Raw genomic sequence first — 22,086 nt, 5'->3', positions numbered from 1 at the left:
TTACAAGGCTTTTATATCATTGGAGGAGACTTTAATTGCACTCTAAACCCAGTAATAGATCGCTCTGCAGTCTGTGATACCTATAAGGCACAAACTAGAAAATTACTAAAACAATACTTTGTGGATATAAATTGGGTTGAAGTATGGAGAGAACAAAATCCTGGCAAAATAGAATACTCTTGCCATTCAAGTATATGTAAATCTCGTTCTCATATTGATTATTTTCTTGTCTCAAGAGAGCTCTTATCAAAGGTTAAAAGTTGCTGGTATGATAGCATAGTAATAAGCGATCATGCGGCTATTTCATTAAATATTCATATAGAGAAATTTATTCATAGTCCTCCTAACCGGCGATTTCAGGTGAGATGGCTACAAAACCCAGACTTTGTTAAATTTGTGGGATCTAAGATAGATAGTTATTTTGAGTTAAATACAGATCAAACTAGTGCCAGCATGAGATGGGAGGCGTATGTTAGAGGAGAAATCATCAGTTATACAATCTCCAAGTCCATACAACAAAAAAAATATAGAGATGCAAACTTTGGAAAACAAATTAAATCTTTAGAGATAGAACTAAATGAAAGGGATGATCCAACAACAAAGAGATCTGTTACTTTTGAGAGCCAAATATAATAAATTATCTGCTGATAAAGCTGCAAAAAGTTTAATGTGGCTGAAGCAATTTTATTACGATCAAGGAGAAAAAGCTGGGATACTCTTGGCATGGAGAATTACAAAAATACAGTCAGATAGAGCAATTAACAGTATAATAACCTCTTCAGGAAGCCTAACAGTAGATTCATTGGAAATTCATAACAGTTTTAGAGAATTTTTTGAACATTTATAAAGATCAGAATGCCCCCAAGCCTCAGAAGAACGGGACATATTTATTGATCACTCAGTTTCAATTCCAGACACTGACAGACGATGCAAAAAAGGAGTCAGATAGAGGTTTAGCAACTGAAGAGTTATCACAGGCTATCCAGAATCTTAACAGTGGTAAAGCGCCAGGGCCTGACAGCCTACCAACTGAATTCTACAAAACATTTCAAGAAAAATTACTAGTCCCACTCTTAAATACGTATGATGAATGTTATCGGAATGGAACTCTCCCACCCACGTCAAGGCTGGCAATGATAACGCTGATCTTGAAACCAGGCAAACCTCCTACAGAATGTTCCTCATTTAGACCGATAAATCTAATTGGATCGGACACAAAAATACTTTGTAAAGCCTTAGCAAGAAGATTGGATCCTTATATCCCACATCTAGTTCATAATGATCAGAATGGTTATGTGCAAAAACACCAAAGATTCCATAATATTAGAAGAGTTCTTAACATAATTCATGAAAAATTTGATGCTGAAGATACAGCAGTATAATCTCTAGATGCTCGGCAGGCCTTCGATAGAATAGAATGGCCATATTTATTTAATGTATTGCCTAGATTTGAATTTGGAAAGGACTTCCTTAAATGGATTCAGATTTTATATACAAACCCAATAGCCAGTGTCTTAACAAATAGTATAGTTTCTAAACCACTCATCTGGAGTGATCTACTCACCAGAGATGCCCTTTGTCACCGATGTTGTTTATACTGGCCATAGAACCCCTGGCTATGGCAATAAGAATGCAGACAGTAAACACAAAGTGCACTGCAGATGCTGTGGTCAAGTCAAGACGTACAAAAAAGCTGGATGAACTCAGCAGGTCGGGCAGCATCCGTTGAAAGGAGCAGTCAACGTTTCGGGTCGAGACCCTTTGTCAGGACTAAAGAAGGAAGGGGCCGGGGCCCTATAAAGAAGGTGGGGAGAGGGTGGAAAACCAATCAGAGGAAAGATCAAGGGGTGGGGGAGGGGAAGAAAAGCACTTTTCCACCCTCTCCCCACCTTCTTTATAGGGCCCCTGCCCCCTCCTTCTTTAGTCCTGACGAAGGGTCTCGACCCGAAACGTTGACTGCTTCTTTCAACGGATGCTGCCCGACCTGCTGAGTTCATCCAGCTTTTTTGGATGTCAAGAACACAAACAGGCCTATAGGGCATCCAGCTAGGAGAACAGGAACATAGAATATCCTTATATGCTGACAACGTGATTTTTTTAAAACAAATTTATCCATCAGTATTCCAAACTTAATGCAACAGATTGAATTGTTTGGGCAGTTCTCTGGTTATAACATTAACAACTCCAAATCAACAATACTATTTTTGAACAAAGAAGAAAGACTGAAACCAGTCATAAAAACCCCTTTTATAAATGCAAAGGAAGTATTTACCCACCTTGGTGTCAAAATTACCCCTGAAATTAAAACGATCGTCCCAACAAACTAGTGGACGAAGTGAAAGGGACGTTGGATCGATGGATAACAATGCCCATATCAATGACTGGCCGTAATAAACATGATCAAAATGGATATATTACCAAAATTTCTATACCTTTTTTCAATCACTTCCTTCCCCACTACCAAAATCATTTTTTGATCAGCTTAATAGTATTTTTAGTAAATTCATGAGGAATAATAAAAAATCTAGACTGAGACCTAGGTTGCTGTACCTGCCTTATGAAAGGGGAGGGCTACAGCTCCCCAACCTGAAATGGTATTATTGCCATACCTGCCTTATGAAAGGGGAGGGCTATGGCTCCTGAACCTGAAATGGTGTTATTGGTCTGCTCAGTTACATTCTGCAATGTTTTATTTCTCAATGGAGGCCCTTCCAGCCTGGGTGAGTGTGGTGAACTACATATTCCTGTCTGGACACGCCCCCCCCCCCCCCCCCCCCCCCCCCGCTGACTGCTCCTGTGGCTCCTCCCACAGACCCCGGTATAAAGGCAATTGGAGACACAGCCCCGGCCTCAGTCTCCAGGATGCAGTGTGGTGGTCAATTGCTGCTTGTTCTTTCTTCCAGCCAATAAAAGCTTACATCTCGCCTCACGTCTCCGAGAGTTATTGATGGTGCATCAGTGAGTATTGAACAGGCATCACTACCAAACCTCTCATTAAAGCTCTATCTATACTCTGCAGACCCAGGAATTCTGAACAGAACAACTGAGAACCCTTTCCTCAAAAATACTATTGACATCTGGTATAAAGCACATCAGCATAATAAAATACTCCTCCCATCTCTTGCTTTGCCCCAGTATGGGGCAATACATACTTCAGGGTAGGAAAAGTGGATGGTGGTTTCCAAATCTGGGCAGACAAAGGTGAGCAGAAAATAGAGGACCTTTATATGAATGGTAATCTTATTACATTTGATCAATTGTGTCAGACATACCTTATTCCTAAAAAACACTTTTTAAAATATTTACAACTGAGACATTTCATATTATCAAAATATAAGCATTTAATTTCTGAACCACCACGATCACATCTTGAAAATCTTACACTTCTAAACCTAAAGGGGAGGAGTCAGATTTCTTTATTCTATACAGCCTTGATGTCATATGATAAGGAGTCCACCACTGACAGGCTGGAGGCATGGAGACTGGATATTCAAGAGGACATACAAGAAACTGAGTGGCAAATGGCATGCTTAAAAGCCCAAAAACAATGAATTAATACGAGAATGAAGCTATTACAATATAAATGGTTAATGAGAACTTACAGTACCTCGGTCAAACTGAACTACTGGACCCCTGACATCCCAGATGTCATTTAACTTGTGTTAAATGTTTAGAAGAAAAGGGTGCTCTGTTTCACTGTGTATGGGACTGGCCTAAATTTAAAACATACTGGAAAACAGTCGTTCAGACTATATCTGAGATTGTTGGAGTAAAGGTGCCTCACCAAGCAAAAATGTGTGTACTAGGTATATATCCAAAGAACTCTACTGTTAGTCCGAAACAGTCAACTTTAATTGACTTTGGACTCCTACAGGCCAGGAAGATGATAGCTTTATCTTGGAGAAAAAAGGATACCTCTTTGATACATGTATGGGTGAAGATGGCATCTTGTCTTGTATTGGAGAGACCGACTCAAATAACCAGGGGTAGGGCAGGAGAATTTGAAAATGTGTGGAAACCTTTACTGGAGTTTCTTGGACGATAAGGTACACAGTCATTTTGAAATAGCTGTATTGTTGTTGAATGCTACTAGGGTTTTTTTCTGATGTTTTTATTTTATTTCTTTATTAAATATGTGAAGTATGTGAAATGTTATATCTCTTTTCCTTTGATGATTGTGAAAAACATGAGGACATGTTTCACTATTTTAGTTTAATTATTATTGTTTATTTGTATATGTGAAATATGTAAAATTCAATAAAAATATTGTTTTAAAAAAGAAGATAGTGTTACATTCAAGCCTGGAAGATTTATATGCATTGCTGAAGTAACCTGCAGTTATGAAAGGGACGTTAGTGAAACAGAGAAGGTCATTCTCCATTTGCTGAATTTATTTCAGAACATTCATAAATCAGTCTTAAAGAAGTCAAATATCAAAGTTTAACTTTTCATGCAAGCCGTTGCACCCATTAAGAAACACTAAACCACCTCCAAGGATGTCAATATTGTTTGCAAATGTTAACGACTGAACCAGGAGCCAAAATTACAATTCATGATAAATACACAACTTTGGCAAAGATGACAATATGTATCCATTCAGTATACAAACAAATAAATGTATCTCCAGTATACATAACAAAAGACCGCAGTATCAACCAATGCAATTTTTTGTACCATAGCTTTTTGTTATACTATACATCCCACATCCAGATTTATCTGATACTTTTAAGATTCATAGCAGATAGTTCATCAACCTCAAAAGACATTTGGCAATAAGTAACAAGCAGCAATGGTACAACAAATTTAAACTTGTTTGGTGTAATTTACGTCCAATCCCAGGTGTAAATTTTCTTTGCAAATGCAAATTTAAGCATTGGTTAGGGATGATAAAAAGAATATTCCCTCATTGGGCTCGTATTGATCAGCATTTCCTATAACATTACTGATTATTTTTAACTAGAGAGACTTCCAGACACAACCCACAACTCTGTCTTTCTTAGAAGAGAAAATTATTAGCCATTATACAAAATTCTTAGAAAGCTGTTTGTAGGCAATGAGTTCCAGGAGCCTTTGGCCAAACAATTGGTTCATTATTTAAACAAGTTGCGGAAACATTACGAATTTTCCTAATAATTTAGTCTGCAGCAAGAGAATGTTGTACAAAAATAGTTCTAGAATTTACGTTGAACTTCAATTGCAGATGCTATTTTACAATTGCTTGTAGCTAAAACTGCATTGGAGTTTGACCTTTCATATCAATGAAGCAAGTCAGTGGATGCTGTACAATTTAAACAACACATACAGTACTGTAAACACAGAACATTGTGTAATCATTGACTGGGGATGGAGTTATGTGAAACCAGCTACATTTCTACACCCGGCATTTTAAATGTAAAACGCCCAAGCATCATATGTTTGGTAATTTTCATCAGTACCTTCTATTGGAATGAATTCTGAACTCCACTGGGCAGGATGAGATTCTACCACAGTTTGACAATCTGACCCATCAGACTATTACCCTGAAATGAAGGTGAAAATTTATCCCATTTGTCCACATCCACCTTCATTAATTCCAGTCACACATGTTCATGACTCCCTAATCAAATGAGCAACTAATACATTGAGAATGATTAAAACCGACTATTTAAGAAAATGTCCATTTCTGGACATTCCCCATATCAGCCTATTTTTGTAAAGCTTTTGGTAAGACTTTCTTAAGTAGGAAAAACCTGCTGAAAATTAAATCGCTTAATGATGTTGGTAAAACACAAAGCAGAATGTACATAATGATCATCTCCTTTCCGGCATAATATCTTGGCTTTGGATTTGAAGATAGGATGGCATCTGTGATGCTTTCAACCACTGGGCTCAAGTCCTCTTTGGCGGTGGTGATGTACTTCAGGAACAGGTCCGTTGTTTCTAGCATATAGTCTTCTCCGTAGTCCTGCAGCAGCTCTGTAGAAATGTCTTTTATGAGGTGCTGCACTTGGTTTTCCCAGTATTCAGGATTATATGATGGAGCTGAAAGATCGACATGACAAAAACTGAACCGTATAACCAATAGAACAGAAAAGTATACTTTCCCCCCACAAAATAGATACTACCTTTTGCCAGCACCAAAATGAGATGGATCCTAGGCATTAACATTAATAAATTAACAAATGCCATTATCATACATTACAGAAACAAGCCATTTGACCATACCAATAACTAAACATCCACTTGCCCTAATCCAATTTTATTTTAAAAGTTTATTGAGTGATACAGCACAGTAACAGGTCATTCTGGCCCAAAGAGCCTGGGCCTTCTAATTACACCATGCAACTAATTCATAATTCATATTCATAATTTCCTATCAATTCTCCCAATTACACCTCTTACTTATTCACGAGGGAAGGTTTCCAGCAACCAGTTAACCTGCCAGCCCGCACATCTTTGGGGCACAAGAGGGAAACTCGAGCATCTGGAGAAAACCCCCATGCTGGCAGGGAAGAAGGTGAAGGTGCAAACTGGGGCAGCAGCTCTGCTTCTCATACAGTGACGACACTGACAGAATGATCTAGCTTTAATCCAGAACTCTTTCAGATTCTCAGCTGCTGCATTCTTTTGACTTGATTGGAAGTACAGTAGAAACTTCGGCTAATGCATTGTTTAATAAAACTTTCAATAAACACTGAAGTACAAAGGTGGCAACCTCAGCAATATGGACATGGACATGTCCTGGTACTGCCAACAAACTTCACCTGTTTGACTGTCACCATTATCACAGCTCTCAATATCCATCTTTACTGCTGCTAATACATTTTATTTCCAGTACATCATGTTTCAAGATACTGCATCACCTCAACTCTTCACTGAGATCATTTACCTCCCCTAAACATTGAATACCAAGCCAAGTACAAGTATTATAGGGACATTATAATGGAAAATTCCAATGGTTGATAAATGGGACCCAAATAAAATTTAGGACGTGGAAACAAACTCATTTAAAAAGGTCTTTAAAATATACAACAGTGGAGCACTGAACAGACATGGTGGCTATGCCAAGCAAGATGCCAGTCTGCCCACACATGGTCCATATCCCAGCATTCCCTGCCTACACATGTGCCAGTCCAAATACCTCTTGCATTTTGCTTTTATATCCCCAGGCAGCGCACGCACGTGCACACACACACACTTTAACCTCATCCCCTCCATCATAAAGTTATGCCCACTTGCATTTGACATTTCCACCTGGGAAAACAACCTTAATATCTACCCCATCTATACCTCTCATGATACTACAACTTTATTTGGTTGCCCCTCAGACTCTGCTAGTCCAGAGAAAATATCTCAAGTTTGTCTAACCTCTCCATAAAGCCAATACTCCCTAAACCAGACAATACCCGGTAAAACTCTTCTGCAGCCTCTCCAAATTGCCCACATCCATCCTGCAATGCAGTGACTCCCGGAATGCACACTATTGGGACTTGACCAAAGTTTTACACAGCTGCAGAAGGACTTTTCAACTTTAATACTCAACACCCTGATGTAGGTAAGCACGTTAATACGCCCTCTTTACCATCCTATCCAACTACGTTGCCACTTTGAGAGCTATGGATTTCTCCCATAAATCCCCGTTTATCAGTGTTCTGAAGGACCCTCCCATTGTCCACTTACCTCTTACATTAGACCTTTCAAACTGCAATGCTCCTTACTGGTCTGCTCAACTTCTGGTTGCCAGTCCTCTGCCTACATTTCCAACTGGCCAATATCCTGGTGAATCCTTGGACAGCCTTCCTTGCACATTTTTGTGTCGTCCCCAAACTTCCTAGTCACCCCACCTACATTTTCAATCAAATCATTTACATAGGCATTTCAAGTGTGGAGGTACTTGTGGAATGGCGCTGAGCACAGACCCGTCAGGGTCCAAAATGTCCACATCCTTCCTGTAATGCAGTGACCAGATCTACACACAACTAAAGGTTCTGGTTTGAATAAGCTAACTGAGCTTTCAGATAAAACACCACTGGGATATAATGGACCTCTCTAGGCAGAACAATACAAGACTCATTGAAGAAGGCAATTTTGTCAGCTTGGATGAGTTGGGGTGAAGGGCTATATAACACTGACTATAAAAGCAAACGGGTATATTACACACTTTCTATTCCATAAATAGAAGAGCTAAAAATACATACAACTTGGCATTTTGTTCATAGAAAACAGAATTACTGTAGATCACATGGTGAACTGATGGGCAAGAAATAGTTGCCAACAATAATTTACAAAGAGTTCCAAAAGTGATGGCAAGACCAGAACATTTCTGTTTGAGCAAGTTCCACTTGGTCTTTGACCAGTGCAGGAGGCTGTCTATTGGTTACTGGAAATCATGCTGTTTGGAGAGCATGGAGTTCAGAAGCCCTCACTGACATCACACTGGACCATTGCATCTTTGCTCACAGGTCCAAGTAGCCCTTTGAGATGTTCTATTTACTGATAATCAAATAATGAAACTTTCTGACAGGTCAGACGTTCTGCTGGTGCATCCTGATGTCTAATGCATTCTCAATCGACAAGTCTGCTGATAATCTGCAGATAGTAAACACTCTCTCTCTCTCTCTCGTGGTTTTCACATGCTACAGAATATTAAATAACTCCGTGCTTTTATTAATTGAATCTCAATGTAGAATGGCCTGTGCTGCTCAACAGCTCCTTCTCATCCGAATTACTCTGAAGGGAGCTTTCAATCAGCATCTCCTGCTGTAAGCACGGCCACGTTATGAAAACAGCCACGTGAAAATAAGTGGTCAGATGCCAAGCAAAGCAGTGATAAAATAGCAAATTCCATGCAGCAAGAAAGATCAATTTATACACAATGATTTTGTGATTAGCCTTTGATATTGATGATAGGCTGACAGGAACTCGCTAGAATGGCAATTTCCTAGTTTTGCAACCATTTATACTCATCAGCAGGCCTGAAAAATGGCCCAAGAATAGCTGAACATACTTAGTTATTTTATATACAGGTTTATTGCATATTGTAGTAAATGGATTATGCACAATATGCCTCAGTATGCAAATATTAAGGAATCAGACACTGAAATAATATCCAAATACAGCATAGAAGTAGAACTTGCCCATCAGCACTGTCTAGACAGGTTCAATAGGTGTGTTTACACTGGGTATCCTTTCAGCTCAACAGATTCATTATACAGCTGTTGAGAAACGTCAATGTTCCTGCAACAGAAGTGAGGCAAAGCGGTATCTTGTCTTCACAACATCTATCAGTCCATAAACAGATAGGCTCATTCTGTTTAACACCCCAAAGCCAAATTCCTTGACGTGGCAGAGAAGTCAGAGACACCAGGATCTCAGAGCAGTATGGTAGATTTTTATGATAGAGCGGTCTCAGCTTAACTCACTCCCGAGACAGTCTGCTGCTGTATCGATTGACTAAGGGCCTGTGCTGGGTTTATAGTGGTTGGTTCTCCTGCCAGGTTTAAAGCAAATTCTTTGAGGCCTGAACACCTTGGCTTCACACAACAAATTGGCGTGTTGCATAATATCACATGCTGTAAATTATGCTGCATTAATGTAACGTGCTGCAAGGTTTCACTGCTGACGTAAAGGTTTCTCTGTAGCAGCAATGTTTGGGTTATGACCAGAGATAACGGGGCTTTGGAATGTGGGGCTAACCGATGAGAGGGATGTTGTTCTTTCTTGTGGGTCAGGGAGCAGGGATTTCACGGACTTTTGCCAGGGAGAGATGAGGAGGGAAGGCACAAATGGAGAGAGTTGGTAGACCGCTGGACAGAGTGGACTTGGAGGGATGGTCCAGAGGTCACTCGATGGGGAACCAGTGGATTGAACCGTGAGCTCCAACGTTGCGCATTAGACTGTTTTGTGAGAATGGGCCCTTTTCTTTGTTTTGTGTCTTTACTAACCATGTAGTCAAATTAAGAATTATAAAGCTCAATCATTTAATCGCATATTGTATACTGTCTGTTATTTCGCAGTACTGATTTGTAACAGGGAACACATTGCGCAGCATCCACCCAAACAAGATTTCTCAAGTTCTGCTGGGCTGAGGGCTGTCTTCCCCTAGATTAAGCTGCTAGCCAAACTGGGAGCTACAATTGTGGAGGCTCGTCTGGGATTAATTTAATTGGATGCTGTGTGATTACCCTGAGCATTAAACCAGTGGGGTAGATATTCGTACTCCGGATGAATTGTTAATTCGCCTGTTAAATTCTGTTAAAGTTGTGATTGTGGGGTGGAGGTTTAATAAAATGGTGGACGGGGCTCTCGTTTTAATGCAGACCAGCGCTGACATAATGGTAGCTGGGGGTGGAGATTTCAAAGACTGGGTTCCATCATTTCTGAGGAGTGAGGGGGAGGAGTGGTCGGATTTGGAATATCTAATTAGTCTCCGTCCCCCAGGGGAGAGTGAGAATTCTGAGGTAGCATCTGCCCTCACCTCTCTCGAAAATAAATGGTAAAATGCCCAGGTTCAAAGTTCCATCTATGGTAGGCTCCACCTGTTCTCTGGAATAACACCCACCCAGGAGAATGAGGCTTGGGCGGAGCAGACTTCAGAGGTCAGATGAGTAGCAGTGCTCTGATGACATAAAGCAACAGAGATTGGCTGAGAGTATGAGTGGGTGGGCCACTGACATTGTGAGAGCTGCCAGGTTGTGGTATCCCGTAGCGACAGCTGTCAATTACATGCAAGCACGGGACAACGGTTTTGGCTCAACAGGAAGCCCAATGGAGCTCCTTGTGGGGTTTCAGAACATGCATCAGGACAAGGGGAGAAGCTTTCTCCTTTTATTTTTCGGCTAGAGAGGCAGCTAAATTGCTTGTGGCGCAGAGGGGTCATTCAGGCAGCTGAGGTGGAACAGTTAAGATTGGACCAGATAACTAGGGGCGCCTGGTCCCATGACCTGATTGCTTGGGGTCTCCGACAGTCCCATAAGTTGACCCTCACTTCATCTTTTGTTGATTTGATCAGAGAGGTACGGGAAGAAGAGAATGCCTCGGAGGCACAGGAGGCCTCCGTCAGCAGAGTACAGTCCTCGGCAGTGGTCCCCTGTGGCGAAGTGACCATGGATAGCCTGCCCTGGGGAGCAGTAGAGGAGATAGTGGCAGAGTTGAAAACAGAGATATGTCGGCTGTTATCAGCAGGTGCGACTCCCCCACATGATCCCCTAAGGGGACGGACATCGCCGACAGCTGCTGGCAGCGGGTGTCATGCGAGGAGGAGAGCGAGACCTCGGGTACCTAAACAGAGAGAGTCGTTGGGAAAACTTAGAGAGACAGCGAGGGAACGGCCTGGTGTCTCTGGGGGAAGAAGTTCCCAGCAATGTACCAAGGAACCCCTGAAAACAAAAGACCCTATTCCTGAAGGCTTAGTGGAACCACGCTCCAGTGTGTTGCTACAGATAGAGAGTATTTACACTGAAGCCATACTTGACACTGGGTCGCAGGTCACGTTGTGATGTTCTGTTTTACAACCAGTATCTGAAGCATTTACCATTGACACCATTAAGGGCACTGGAGATCTGGGGTGTCAGCGTTGATGATTATCCATACAATGGTTATTTGTCAGTGAAGCTGGAGTTTTCGAAGGCCGATGTGGGAGTGTCTGAGGTCCTTGATACACTAGTGCTGGTTTGTCTGGACCCCATTGAGAAGGGCAGCATTTCAATCCTGGTGCGGACCAACACTCCTCTGGTGAGGAGGCTCATGGGGGCCTGCAAGGAAAAGGCTGGTGAGAGCTTTCTGGGAACATTGCCCATGCACCCAGTGTTTCAGGCTGCTTTTGAGGAAGTGCGTGGCTGCATTGGGCCGGATACCGAATTTAGTCGAGGGATTGTGTGGTTCACCCAGTCGAAGCCAATGGTGGTATGGCCCAGGGGAGTAGTGAGAATGATGGGGACCCCCGAATTTCCCCAGAGTGCCCGAGGGTGAATCCCTCTTAGTAGACACTCCGGAAGACCCCGAGGGGGAAATCGGGATTTCCTGCTGGGGTACTGGCAAGGCCTGAATTGCAGAAGTCCTCGGTTGTACAGGCGAGCAGGATGGCTGCGATTTGCAGGAACACCACAAAGAGGGAGGTCACCTTAAAGCAGGGGATGCCTCTGATGTATTTGTTCCCGGTGACAGTAATATCTAGTGTCCCCGAGACAAGCCGGGGAGAAACTACTGGGAAAAGGGGGAAATTTGACTGCCGAGTCATTCAACTTCGGGGACTCCCTGGTTCCTGCAGGTTGGTAGAGATGTTGAAGGTGTCTTTTCCACTGATGAGTTTGACGTGGGTTGTTCCAAGAGCACTTGTCACACTATCCGGGTGACCGAGGACACCCCGTTTAGAGAGGTTGTGGAAACTGGCCCCTGCAGAGGTGGAGGATGTTCGACGGCATTTGTGCAAGTTGAAGGAAGCTGGGATCATTACAGAGTCCCGAAGCCCCTATGTGAACACAATAGCAGTGGCCCAAAAGAGGAATGGGAAGGTACGGATGTGCGCCGTTTCTGAATAGCATACGGTCCCAAGGATTGAAGATGCGCTGGCCTGCCCGAGTGGTGCGAAGTGATTCAATGTGCTGGATTTGAGGAGTAGATATTATCAGATCGCCATGAGTGAGGCTGACAAAGAGAAGATGGCATCTATATGTCCCCTGGGATTCTTCCTGTTTGACAGGATGCCCCAGGGCATCTCAAGAGCCCCTGCAGCCTTCCAGCGGGTCATGGAGAAGACGGTGGAGGATATGAACCTGCTCGAGGTGTTGGTGTATTGGGATGGCCTCAGTGTTTGGATCCACCTCGGAAGAACATGAAGTGAGGCTGCTGAAGGTGCTGGGCTGCCTGAAAGCTGAAGGGTTAAAACTTTCCCTGGACAAGTGCCAGTTCTGCCAAATGTCTGTTAGCTATGTTCGGCACAGTCTCATGGGATGGAGCCGCTACCGATCCAGCCAAGACAGAGGCAGTGACCACTTGGCCAAGACCCCAGACCGTGAGCGCTCTACACTCGTTCCTCGGGTTCTGTGGTTACTATCGGAGGTTGTGAAAGGCTACGCGAAACTGAGTTTCCAGCTTCTATGCTGTTACCCTCCCTCGGGGAAGGAAGGGAGGGGGAAAATAAAATAAGAGGACAGGAGGGTGGAGAGTATCTTAGCCTGTTGGAGCCCTTTGGACTGAGGTGGGATGCAAAATGTGAGGAGGCCTTTCAGTCGCTGAAGGAGCTGCTGACCCAGGAGCCGGTGCTGGCTTTTGCGGACCCTCGATTGCCATATGTACCGCACATGGATGCCAGCCGAGCGGGCTTGGGGGCATCCTGTATCAGGATCAGGACACCTGGTTGAGACCCATTGTGTTTGTCAGCCGGAGTGTCGCCCTCCAAAGAAACTATCCCACGCACAAGTTGGAATTTCTGGTGTTGAAATGGGTGGTGGTGGATATACTGAGTGACTACCTCTACAGGGCCAAGTTTGATGGACAACAACCCCCTAACTTATATCCTGACCTCAGCAAAACCAGATGCCATAGGCCATCAGGGGTTGGCAGCATTGTCCGCCTATGATTTCAGTCTGAAGTACCAGCAGGGAAGCAGGAACAGCTTTCTCCCAATGGGCACGAGAGACTGTACAGGGACGAAGAGGGGGAAAGGGGGAGTGGGGAAGTGAGGAATGGGGCTTGTTTTGCCACTTGCTGTGTTGATTGGCCAGGGAGGGCACCAAAACATGTGGCGACACTTGCAGGCTGCCCCCAGCACATCACTGGGTTGTTGAAGCGAATGACGCATTTCACGTTTTGATATGCATAGGATAAATCTGAACCTGAAATTGTCCAATCAATTCATCAAGTTTGAGAGGACAACAGGAATGTTCTACCTGCTCAATCAATGGTGTTTGGGTCCACGTGGCCTCAGAATCCAATTAATTTGCATTAAAACTAACTACCGAGTATTGTTTTATTTTTAAACTTTCTCACATAAAGGTAGCTGGCAGGATCATTCACTAAGAACACAAATGAGTTCATTCACCTTCTGAACGAGCTTTGCCTCCGCAACCTCTCCCGCAAATTGTCCTTTGAGAATTTAGCCAAATCACATTTAGTAGTTATAGCAGTAAATTCCAAACCACAACTTGCCGATTTAAAAGATGTGTCTCCTAATCCTCCCCCTGGATTCCGATGCTCACCTTTCTGCTTCTGGTCACTGATCCTCCTGCCAATTAATGCAAGGACTGGGCAGCAGCTGCCAGGGGTCCTGGTGCCAATGATATCAGTTCTATGATTGAGGGCTGGCAAGTGTTCCTCCAATACTTCCTCAATCTCATATCAAACTTCAACCTATTAAAGGCCCTAGTGACACACAAAATGCCGGTGGAATGCAGCAGGCCAGGCAGCATCTATAGGGAGAAGCACTGTCGACGTTTCGGGCCGAGACCCTCCGTCAGGACTAACTGAAAGGAAAGATAGTAAGAGATTTGAAAGTAGGAGGGGGAAGGGAAAAGGTGAAATGATAGGAGAAGACCGGAGGGGGTGGGATGAAGCTGAGAGCTGGAAAGGTGATTGGCAAAAGGGATACAGAGCTGGAGAAGGGAAAGGATCATGGGACGGGAGGCCTAGGGAGAAAAAGGGGGAGGCGAGCACCAGAGGGAGATGGAGAATAAGCAGAGTGATGGGCAGAAAGAGGGATAAAAATAGGAGGGGGGAGAAGAACTAAATATATCAGGGATGGGGGCAAGAAGGGGAGGAGGGGCATTAACAGAAGTTAGAGAAGTCAATGTTCATGCCATCAGGTTGGAGGCTACTCAGCCGGTATATAAGGTGTTGTTCCTCCAACCCGAGTGTGGCTTCATCTTGACAGTAGAGGAGGCCATGGATAGACATATCAGAACAGGAATGGGACGTGGAATTAAAATGTGTGGCCACTGGGAGATCCTGCTTTCTCTGGCAGACAGAGCGTAGGTGTTCAGCGAAACGGTCTCCCAGTGTGCTGTTTCTTTGCTAAAGAAATCGTAAAGTGGGCAACACTTCAGGCAATTTCTCTTGTTTAACAATTCTCTCAATATCACTTTGACATGTTGCTTTTATTTAAAAAAAACTAATGTGGTATTTTAGAGCGTTCATGGTCCTGGACCAGCGTTTGAGAGATGCACAGCTGAAGAATGCGAAGAACTGAAGTATGGTCTGTACCATCTTACAACACTTCTACCAAATAATACATACCCGTTTTATAGAATCCAGGAAGTATGGTGCAGACTTTCACTCCCCAATTACTCAACTCCAGGCGCAAGATACTTGAGAACACGGAGAGTGCAGCTTTTGAAGCAGCATAAGCTGATAAATATGGTAAAGGAAAATCCCCTGTAGGTACAAGCAGAACAAGATTAAAATCTTTATTCATAATTGGAAAGGATGGAATGCAACACTGCATTTGGGTTCTTTTGTTGAAACCTTATTACTAGATGGTGCTATCAGAAAATTAGGACAATTTTCATATCTATTAGTCAAGTATTTTTTAGATAATGTGGTGCTGACCACCTTTGGGTTAATGATGAGATTTCAGTTGTTTGACTTTAATTGCTTTTTTAGGTCAATAAGGATTATTTGGGAGACAGAGGGGAGCTAGGGAACAGGTTAGAGATTAGGGACAGGGATGGGGGGAAATTAGATGTCAGGCTGGAGTGTCTTCGCTCCATGCCTGAAGGTGAGAGATGCAGGCCTGGGACATCTGTGGTCAAATGGCAAGCCAGCACCTGAGGATGGACAAGGCCCCCTTCCCCTCTCTCTCTCCACTCCCCCCCTCCCCACCAAGTGAGTTGTCAATGGGTTCTTGAGTTGGGTAGGAGGAACAGTTTGATAACACCTCCACGCCTGTTTGCAAATTGGAGGGACTGGAGTACTGGAGTTCAAAGCTTGTTTCAGGGTCCTGTCAGTGAGGTCAGAGCTCACGGCCTAGTGTTCTATGATGAGCTTGTCCTGGAACTGACGCCAAGGATCAAGACCCAAGGGTCAAAATGGAAGTATGGAAATTGAGGCCCGTTGGCCAGAGCAGGGTCTGCAAACCTCTGAGTCCGCTGGGGTGTTTGAAACCCGAATTCTGCTGGAGGCTGGCACCAGTGCTGGGATTGAAGGGAGATGTGGGTGGGAGGGAGAAAGGATCCGAGCTTGTTTCACTGTTTTGTTGCTTGTTGTGTTCTGAGTTATTCAATCGGGCATTGCGAGCATCAGAATGTGTGGCGACAGACGTGGTTGCCCCAGGTCATCATGGGAACATCTTGCCAACATGAAAATGAAGCGATTTTACTACCAAGTTAGGACCCACAAAGAATCTGAAAGTATTGTTTATCATGTCGAACATTACAAAGACGACTTGGCAGATGCAATCTTCAAAAGTATTTACGTAGGCAGTCCTTCATCTGTACTGGGTGTTTGCACTGATTTTGTTCGTATACAGTCAAAACACAGCAGTATACATTAGAGAAATTATTCTATCAATAACCATGAGGAACTAATACAGTTTTATAGTACTGTAGTAGTATTGGCAGTGATAATAATTAGTTTGTATTTAATTTAAATGCAAAATTGGTCACAGTTAAACAGTAGTTTGTCTTTTTATATCCATTTAATCAATTCCATGAAACTTTGGCCTATTGGGGCAGCCACTTAACTGGGCCAACATGTACTGTCCCATGTATCCCAATTAACTGGAATCCACTGTACATGCCATGTTGACCATCTCCCCAAATTAATTATTTTAAAATTTATTTTCCTCATTTTTATTTAGAGATACAACACCGTAATGGGCCCCTTCCAACCGGTGAGGCAATGCTGTGCAATTACACCCATGTTACCAATTAAACCAGTCACCCATACATCCTTGGAATGTGGGAGGAAACCAGAGCACCGGGAGGAAACCCACATGGTTTCTGGAGTACAAACTCCTCACAGACAGTTGCAGGAATTGATTACATGCAAATTTTATTCTCGTTCCAACTTACCCACTGGACTGGAAACATTCACAATTCTTCCCTTTGTTTTGCGTATCAATGGAAGGAAGCCCTGAGTGATGGCTACGGCACCAAAGAAGTTGATTTGCATACAGTCTCTGTAATTGGACATAGCCGAGAGTTCAGCATCACTAACATTGAAGCACTTTCCAGCATTGTTGACCAAACCCCATAAACCTGAGGGAAGAAAGAAAATTAGATGTCTCTTTGGTCAGAATCTAGAATAACCACTTGAACGTCCTCTGAAACTTGTTTGGAGATAACATCAATAATCTCAGGCAAAGCATTTCCCCAAGAATGTCATTATTTTTGCAACAAGTTTTATTAGAGGAAAGATTCTAGCATGGATAAAGCAGTTACTGATTGGCAGGAGGTGAAGTATGGGAACGAGGAAGCTCTTTCCGGTTGACAGCTAGTGACTAATGTTCCATAGAGGTCTGTGTTGGGACTGATTCTTTTTATGTTACATGCCAATGATTTGGATGATGCAATTGATGGCTCTGTTGCAAAGTTTGCAGATGTTACAAGGATAGGGGGAGAGGCAGGTAGTTTTGGGAAGTAGAGAGGCTACAGAAGGACTTGGACAGATTAGGAGAATGGGCAAAGTGGCAGATGGAATATAGTCTTGGGAAGTGTGTGGTCAGGCAGCTTGGTAGAAGAAATGAAAGGCTGACTGTTTTCTAAATGGTTAGAAAATATTTTTTTTTAAAAAAGAGGTGCAAAGGGATTTGGGAGTCCTTGTGCAGGTTTCCCTAGAAGCTAGTTTGCAGGTTGAGTGTGGTGAGGAAGACAAATGTGCTGTTAGCATCCATTTCAAGAGGATTAGAATATAAAAGCAAGAATGCAATGTTGAAACTTTATAAAGCACTGGTGAGGCCTCACTTGGAGTACCGAGCAGTTTTGGGCCACTTATTTTAGAAAGGATGTGCTGAAACTGGAGAGGGTTCAAAGGAGATTCACAAAAATGATTCCAAGATTGAATGGCTTGTCAAAGGAAGAACATTTGATGGTTCTGGGCCTGCATTCACTAAAATAAAGAATGAGAAGAGACCTAATTGAAACCGATCAAATGGTGAAAGGGCCTAGATAGAGTGGATGTGGAGAAGATGTTCCCTATGGTGGGAGAGTCTAAGAGTCAGGGGACACGGTCTCAGAAGAGAGCATCCTTTTGGAACGGCAATGAGGAGTTTCTTTAGCCAGAGTACTGAATCTGTGAAATTCTTTGCCACAGGCAGTTGTGGCGGCCAAGCCTTAATATATATTTAAAGCAGAGGTTGATAGATTCTTGATTGGTCAGGGCATGATGGGATACAGGGATTGGGGCTGAGAGGAAAATTGATCAGCCATGATAAAATAGCAGAGCACACTTGATGGGCCAAATGGCCTAATTCTGCTCCTATATCTAAGCAGGGCAACACTGTGAGGATCATGTTTTTGATCTCTCAGTGTCTTCAATACCTCACAGTCTTCATTGCTGGAGGAAAAGCTCCATTCAGTGTGGGTTGGCATTTCCACTGCATCCTGGATAATGAACTACCTGACTGGCAGGCCACGGTATGTGTGACTTCAGAGCTGTGTCAGAGATGGCTATAAACAGCACCTGGGTGTATAAACGGAGGACAGGAAAATGAATACAAGAGGATGGTGGAGGACTGTCAAATGGTGCAAAGATGAATCATCTGCAGCTCAACATCAGTAAGACAAAGGAGATGGTGATGGACTTTAGGAAGACTAAGCCTGCTCTACTCCGTTACTATGGATACTGAGGACATGAATGTATTGAGGACCTACAAGTACCTGGGGGTGCACCAGAATGACAAACCTGGGTGGAGCACCAACACAGAGGCTGTGTACAAGGAGGGCCGGATTCGCCTCTACTTCCTGACAAGACTGAGGCCCTTCAAAGTATGCAGGCCTCTCCCTCATGTTCTACTAGTGTGTTGTCACCAGTACAATCTTCTGTGTGGTGGTGCTGGGCCAATGGCATCAACATGGGTGATGCCACCAGGCTCAATAAACTGATCAAAAAGACTGGCTCTGTTATGGGAGTCAAATTGGACACACTGGAGACTGTGGTAGAACAAAGACCCTACAGAAAATCCTGGCAATTCTGGACAATGTTTCTCACCCTCTGCATGCCACCTTGGCTGAACAGAGGAGCACTTAGTAATAGAGTAAGATAACCGTGCTCTCCAAGGAGCACTATTTGAGGTCATTCTTAGCCTTGGGTAAGAGGCTCCAATGAGTCAACCTGTAGCCGGGGAAGTGATTACCCCTCCTATTAGACCGTTGAGCTAACTTTTTATTCTCGCTTCTCTTCTAATGTTTGTACATCTGTGTACTTGTAATGCTACTATGATACTAATTTCCTTTGGGACCAATAAAATATTTATCTTGTAAAGTGGACAAAAAGATATTAGTCTCCCGTGATAAACTCAGCAAGTTTCCAGTCGTTAAAGTGCACCCCAATAATGTAAAGGGTAGGCATGAATCATTGAGTAATAGTATATCACGGTCATCTCTGATGTCCTCTCCAGATCCTGGACAAAGTGGAGTTTCTACACAGGCTGTTTTGGGTATTGTAGGGATGCAAACCTGAATGTTGGAGATTCTACAAATTTAGCTGTTAGCTTTCAATGCCAGGGGTTGTTTGTATGAAGACTTAGCACACAGTTTAAAAAAAATGTAGCTGCATTGGAGCATACAAGTTTCAATTTCTCTGACAAGCAGCAAACACAGTAAGACCACAAGACATAGGAACCAGATTAGGCCATTTGGCCCATCAAATATCCAATTCCATTGTAGCCAATTCATTATCCCTTTCTACCCCATTATCCTGCCTTCTCCCCATAAACCTTTGGCAACCTATCAACCTCCGTTTTAAATATATGCAATGACTTGGCCTCCATAGTTGTAAGGGGCAATGAATTTCACAAATTCATTAAGCTCTGGCTCAAGAAATACTTCATCTCTGTTCCAAAGGAATATCCTTTATTCTGAGAATGTGCCCTCTGGTCCTAGACTCACCCATTATAAGAAACATCCTCTCCATATTCACACCAGGATTTTCAATATTTTATGGGGCAATCTCATTATTCTTCTAAACTCTGGTGAGTACAGGCCCAGAGCCACCAAATGCTCCTCATGCATTCACCCTTTCATTCCTGGGATTATTTTCATGAACCTCCTCAAACGCCAACACATCCTTTGCAACACCCAAAACACCAAGGAGCACACCCTTTGTTAGGCAAGGGGCCCAGAACTGCTCACAGCATTCCAAGTGTGATTCTTGAAAGATACTTCTCACAGCAAGATATCAGTATTGCACTCGACGCACCTTGGACACCAAATTCATGATTTATGAATTTTATTCCAGATCTGATTGCTGAAGCCTTCTGATATACACTTCTTTTCCAATGGAAAAATTTGGCCTGCTTTATTCTCTCAAATCAAACTTTGATTGAACATAATTGGTCAAATCAGGGCAAGTGGCAGAACATTTGGACTAATTAATGAACTCACCTTTCTCACCAAGCTTGTCCTTTGTGATCTGCAAGGCTTTGTCAATGTCTTCAGGTTTAGTGAGATCCATCTGGATTAAGGTAAGTCGCTCCGAGCAGCACTGAAGCAGTTCTCTTGCTCCTTGCCCATCCTTGTTCAGTACTGTAGCAAAAACCTGAAGGCCCAGCGAGTCAAGATGTTGAGCAATGGACTTTCCAAAACCTGAGTCACATCCTGAAGAGTCACATTAAGAGCAATCAGCAAGCTGCTTGCATTGTAACAATAAGCAGCTATCCATGTCTTCTAGCATTTGTCTTCCGGTTTGTTTGGCAATTTTTGCCAGATTATGTCAAGAGTTTTAGTTTGGGGGTCATATTTCTATGCTGTTTTATAAAAAATATTTAGGACTCTTCTATTTTGTATATTTGCTACATCCAAGAATAGTGATGGGACACATTGTAGAGAGAAAATATTTTGCTGACAGAAGACAGTGCGGGATCCCAGCAGAATTTGTAGCAGCTGTCATAGCTATCGTTCTACCAGAGAGAGGCAGTCTATTTAACCTGATTAGACATTCACTGTTACAGTGAGTTGTAACTGCCCAAACAGTTAAACACTGCCAATCAAGATGCTGAAAGCATTTTTAGAGTGACTAGAAATCAGTGCCTCCCGAAGGGCAAACTGGAATGACATGGTCATTGTCAGTAGGCAGCAAACTTTGTGACAAGTTTTACTGTCCGTTTGCTTATTGTTGGAAGGGATGGCCTGAGTGGAAACGAGTGGCAAGTAGCTTTGGATCACAGCATGTGGATGGACAAAGTGAAAGTTGATTGACCAAGAAAAGGAAACAAAAAAAAAACAGGCAAAAGTGACTGGAATGAGAAAGTGTCAAGAGGTGGAGGCCACTGATAGGGGCGAGGATGAGGGACAGCAATTACTTAGCAAGAGATTTTTTTTTGCTGGTCTTCCCATATTAATGCCCGAAGATTAATTGTGCTCCTGAGTGCCTCCTGGACATGTGGACCAAGGAAGGAATAATATCTTGTATGATCCGGGATGTGGAACTGGCTCTGTGCTCATGAGGACAACTCAGCCAGCTGTGTCCAATCACATTTCCTGAAGGTGAGAGACAATGAGCAAAGTTTGCACATACAATTTATTCAGAGTAAAATTGCTTTCAACTACTTAGCACTGGGACCTTTAGCCCAAGCTAGAGATATTTTAACACAAGTACATTAAATGATTTTTACTTCTCACACAATTCTTAACGTAATTAAACTGGATGCCTTCCATCTCCCTGCTCAAGGAGATTAGGGAACAAGTTACTGTACTTGGTGGAATCACATGTACAACCAATAGGCTTTTACTGTCTGGCCTTTGTCCCTTTAAATTCCCACCTGCCCAAAAATACCCGAATGACCCAATTTCTCTTTCACCCAGACCTTCCACATTGACTTCTCTCAATGGAAGATGGCAGAGGTTACCTCTGGACTTCTACTGAAGCTACAAGCCAACGGATCCAGGCGCCATGTACCCCCTCTCCCCACCACATCCTTCTGTTCCTCACTCACAGGAACAGATCTCACTCACT

At 43.1% G+C, this 22,086-nt stretch overlaps 1 protein-coding gene across 2 annotated transcripts in view; it reads right to left on the bottom strand.

Annotated features, from left to right (window-relative positions):
* Nucleotides 1–3,360: 3,360 nt before the first annotated feature.
* Nucleotides 3,361–22,086, bottom strand: part of hsd11b2 (hydroxysteroid (11-beta) dehydrogenase 2) — a 56,991-nt gene continuing 38,265 nt past the window's right edge. Inside the window, exons 2-5 of one of the 2 annotated variants that reach the window (XM_073069886.1) lie at nt 20,517–20,729; nt 16,986–17,171; nt 15,211–15,348; nt 3,361–6,021 (exon numbers count right to left, since the gene is read on the bottom strand). In XM_073069886.1, coding sequence (XP_072925987.1) covers nt 5,684–6,021; nt 15,211–15,348; nt 16,986–17,171; nt 20,517–20,729 — 875 coding nt within the window. In that variant the 3' untranslated portion in view covers nt 3,361–5,683. The remainder of the gene's footprint in view (nt 6,022–15,210; nt 15,349–16,985; nt 17,172–20,516; nt 20,730–22,086) is intronic. The other variant, XM_073069887.1, reaches the window with a different exon arrangement.

The sequence above is a fragment of the Hemitrygon akajei genome, chromosome 17 (genome assembly GCF_048418815.1).
Source record: "Hemitrygon akajei chromosome 17, sHemAka1.3, whole genome shotgun sequence".
Lineage (NCBI taxonomy): Eukaryota > Metazoa > Chordata > Chondrichthyes > Myliobatiformes > Dasyatidae > Hemitrygon > Hemitrygon akajei.
This window is presented reverse-complemented; position numbering and strand designations above follow the sequence as displayed.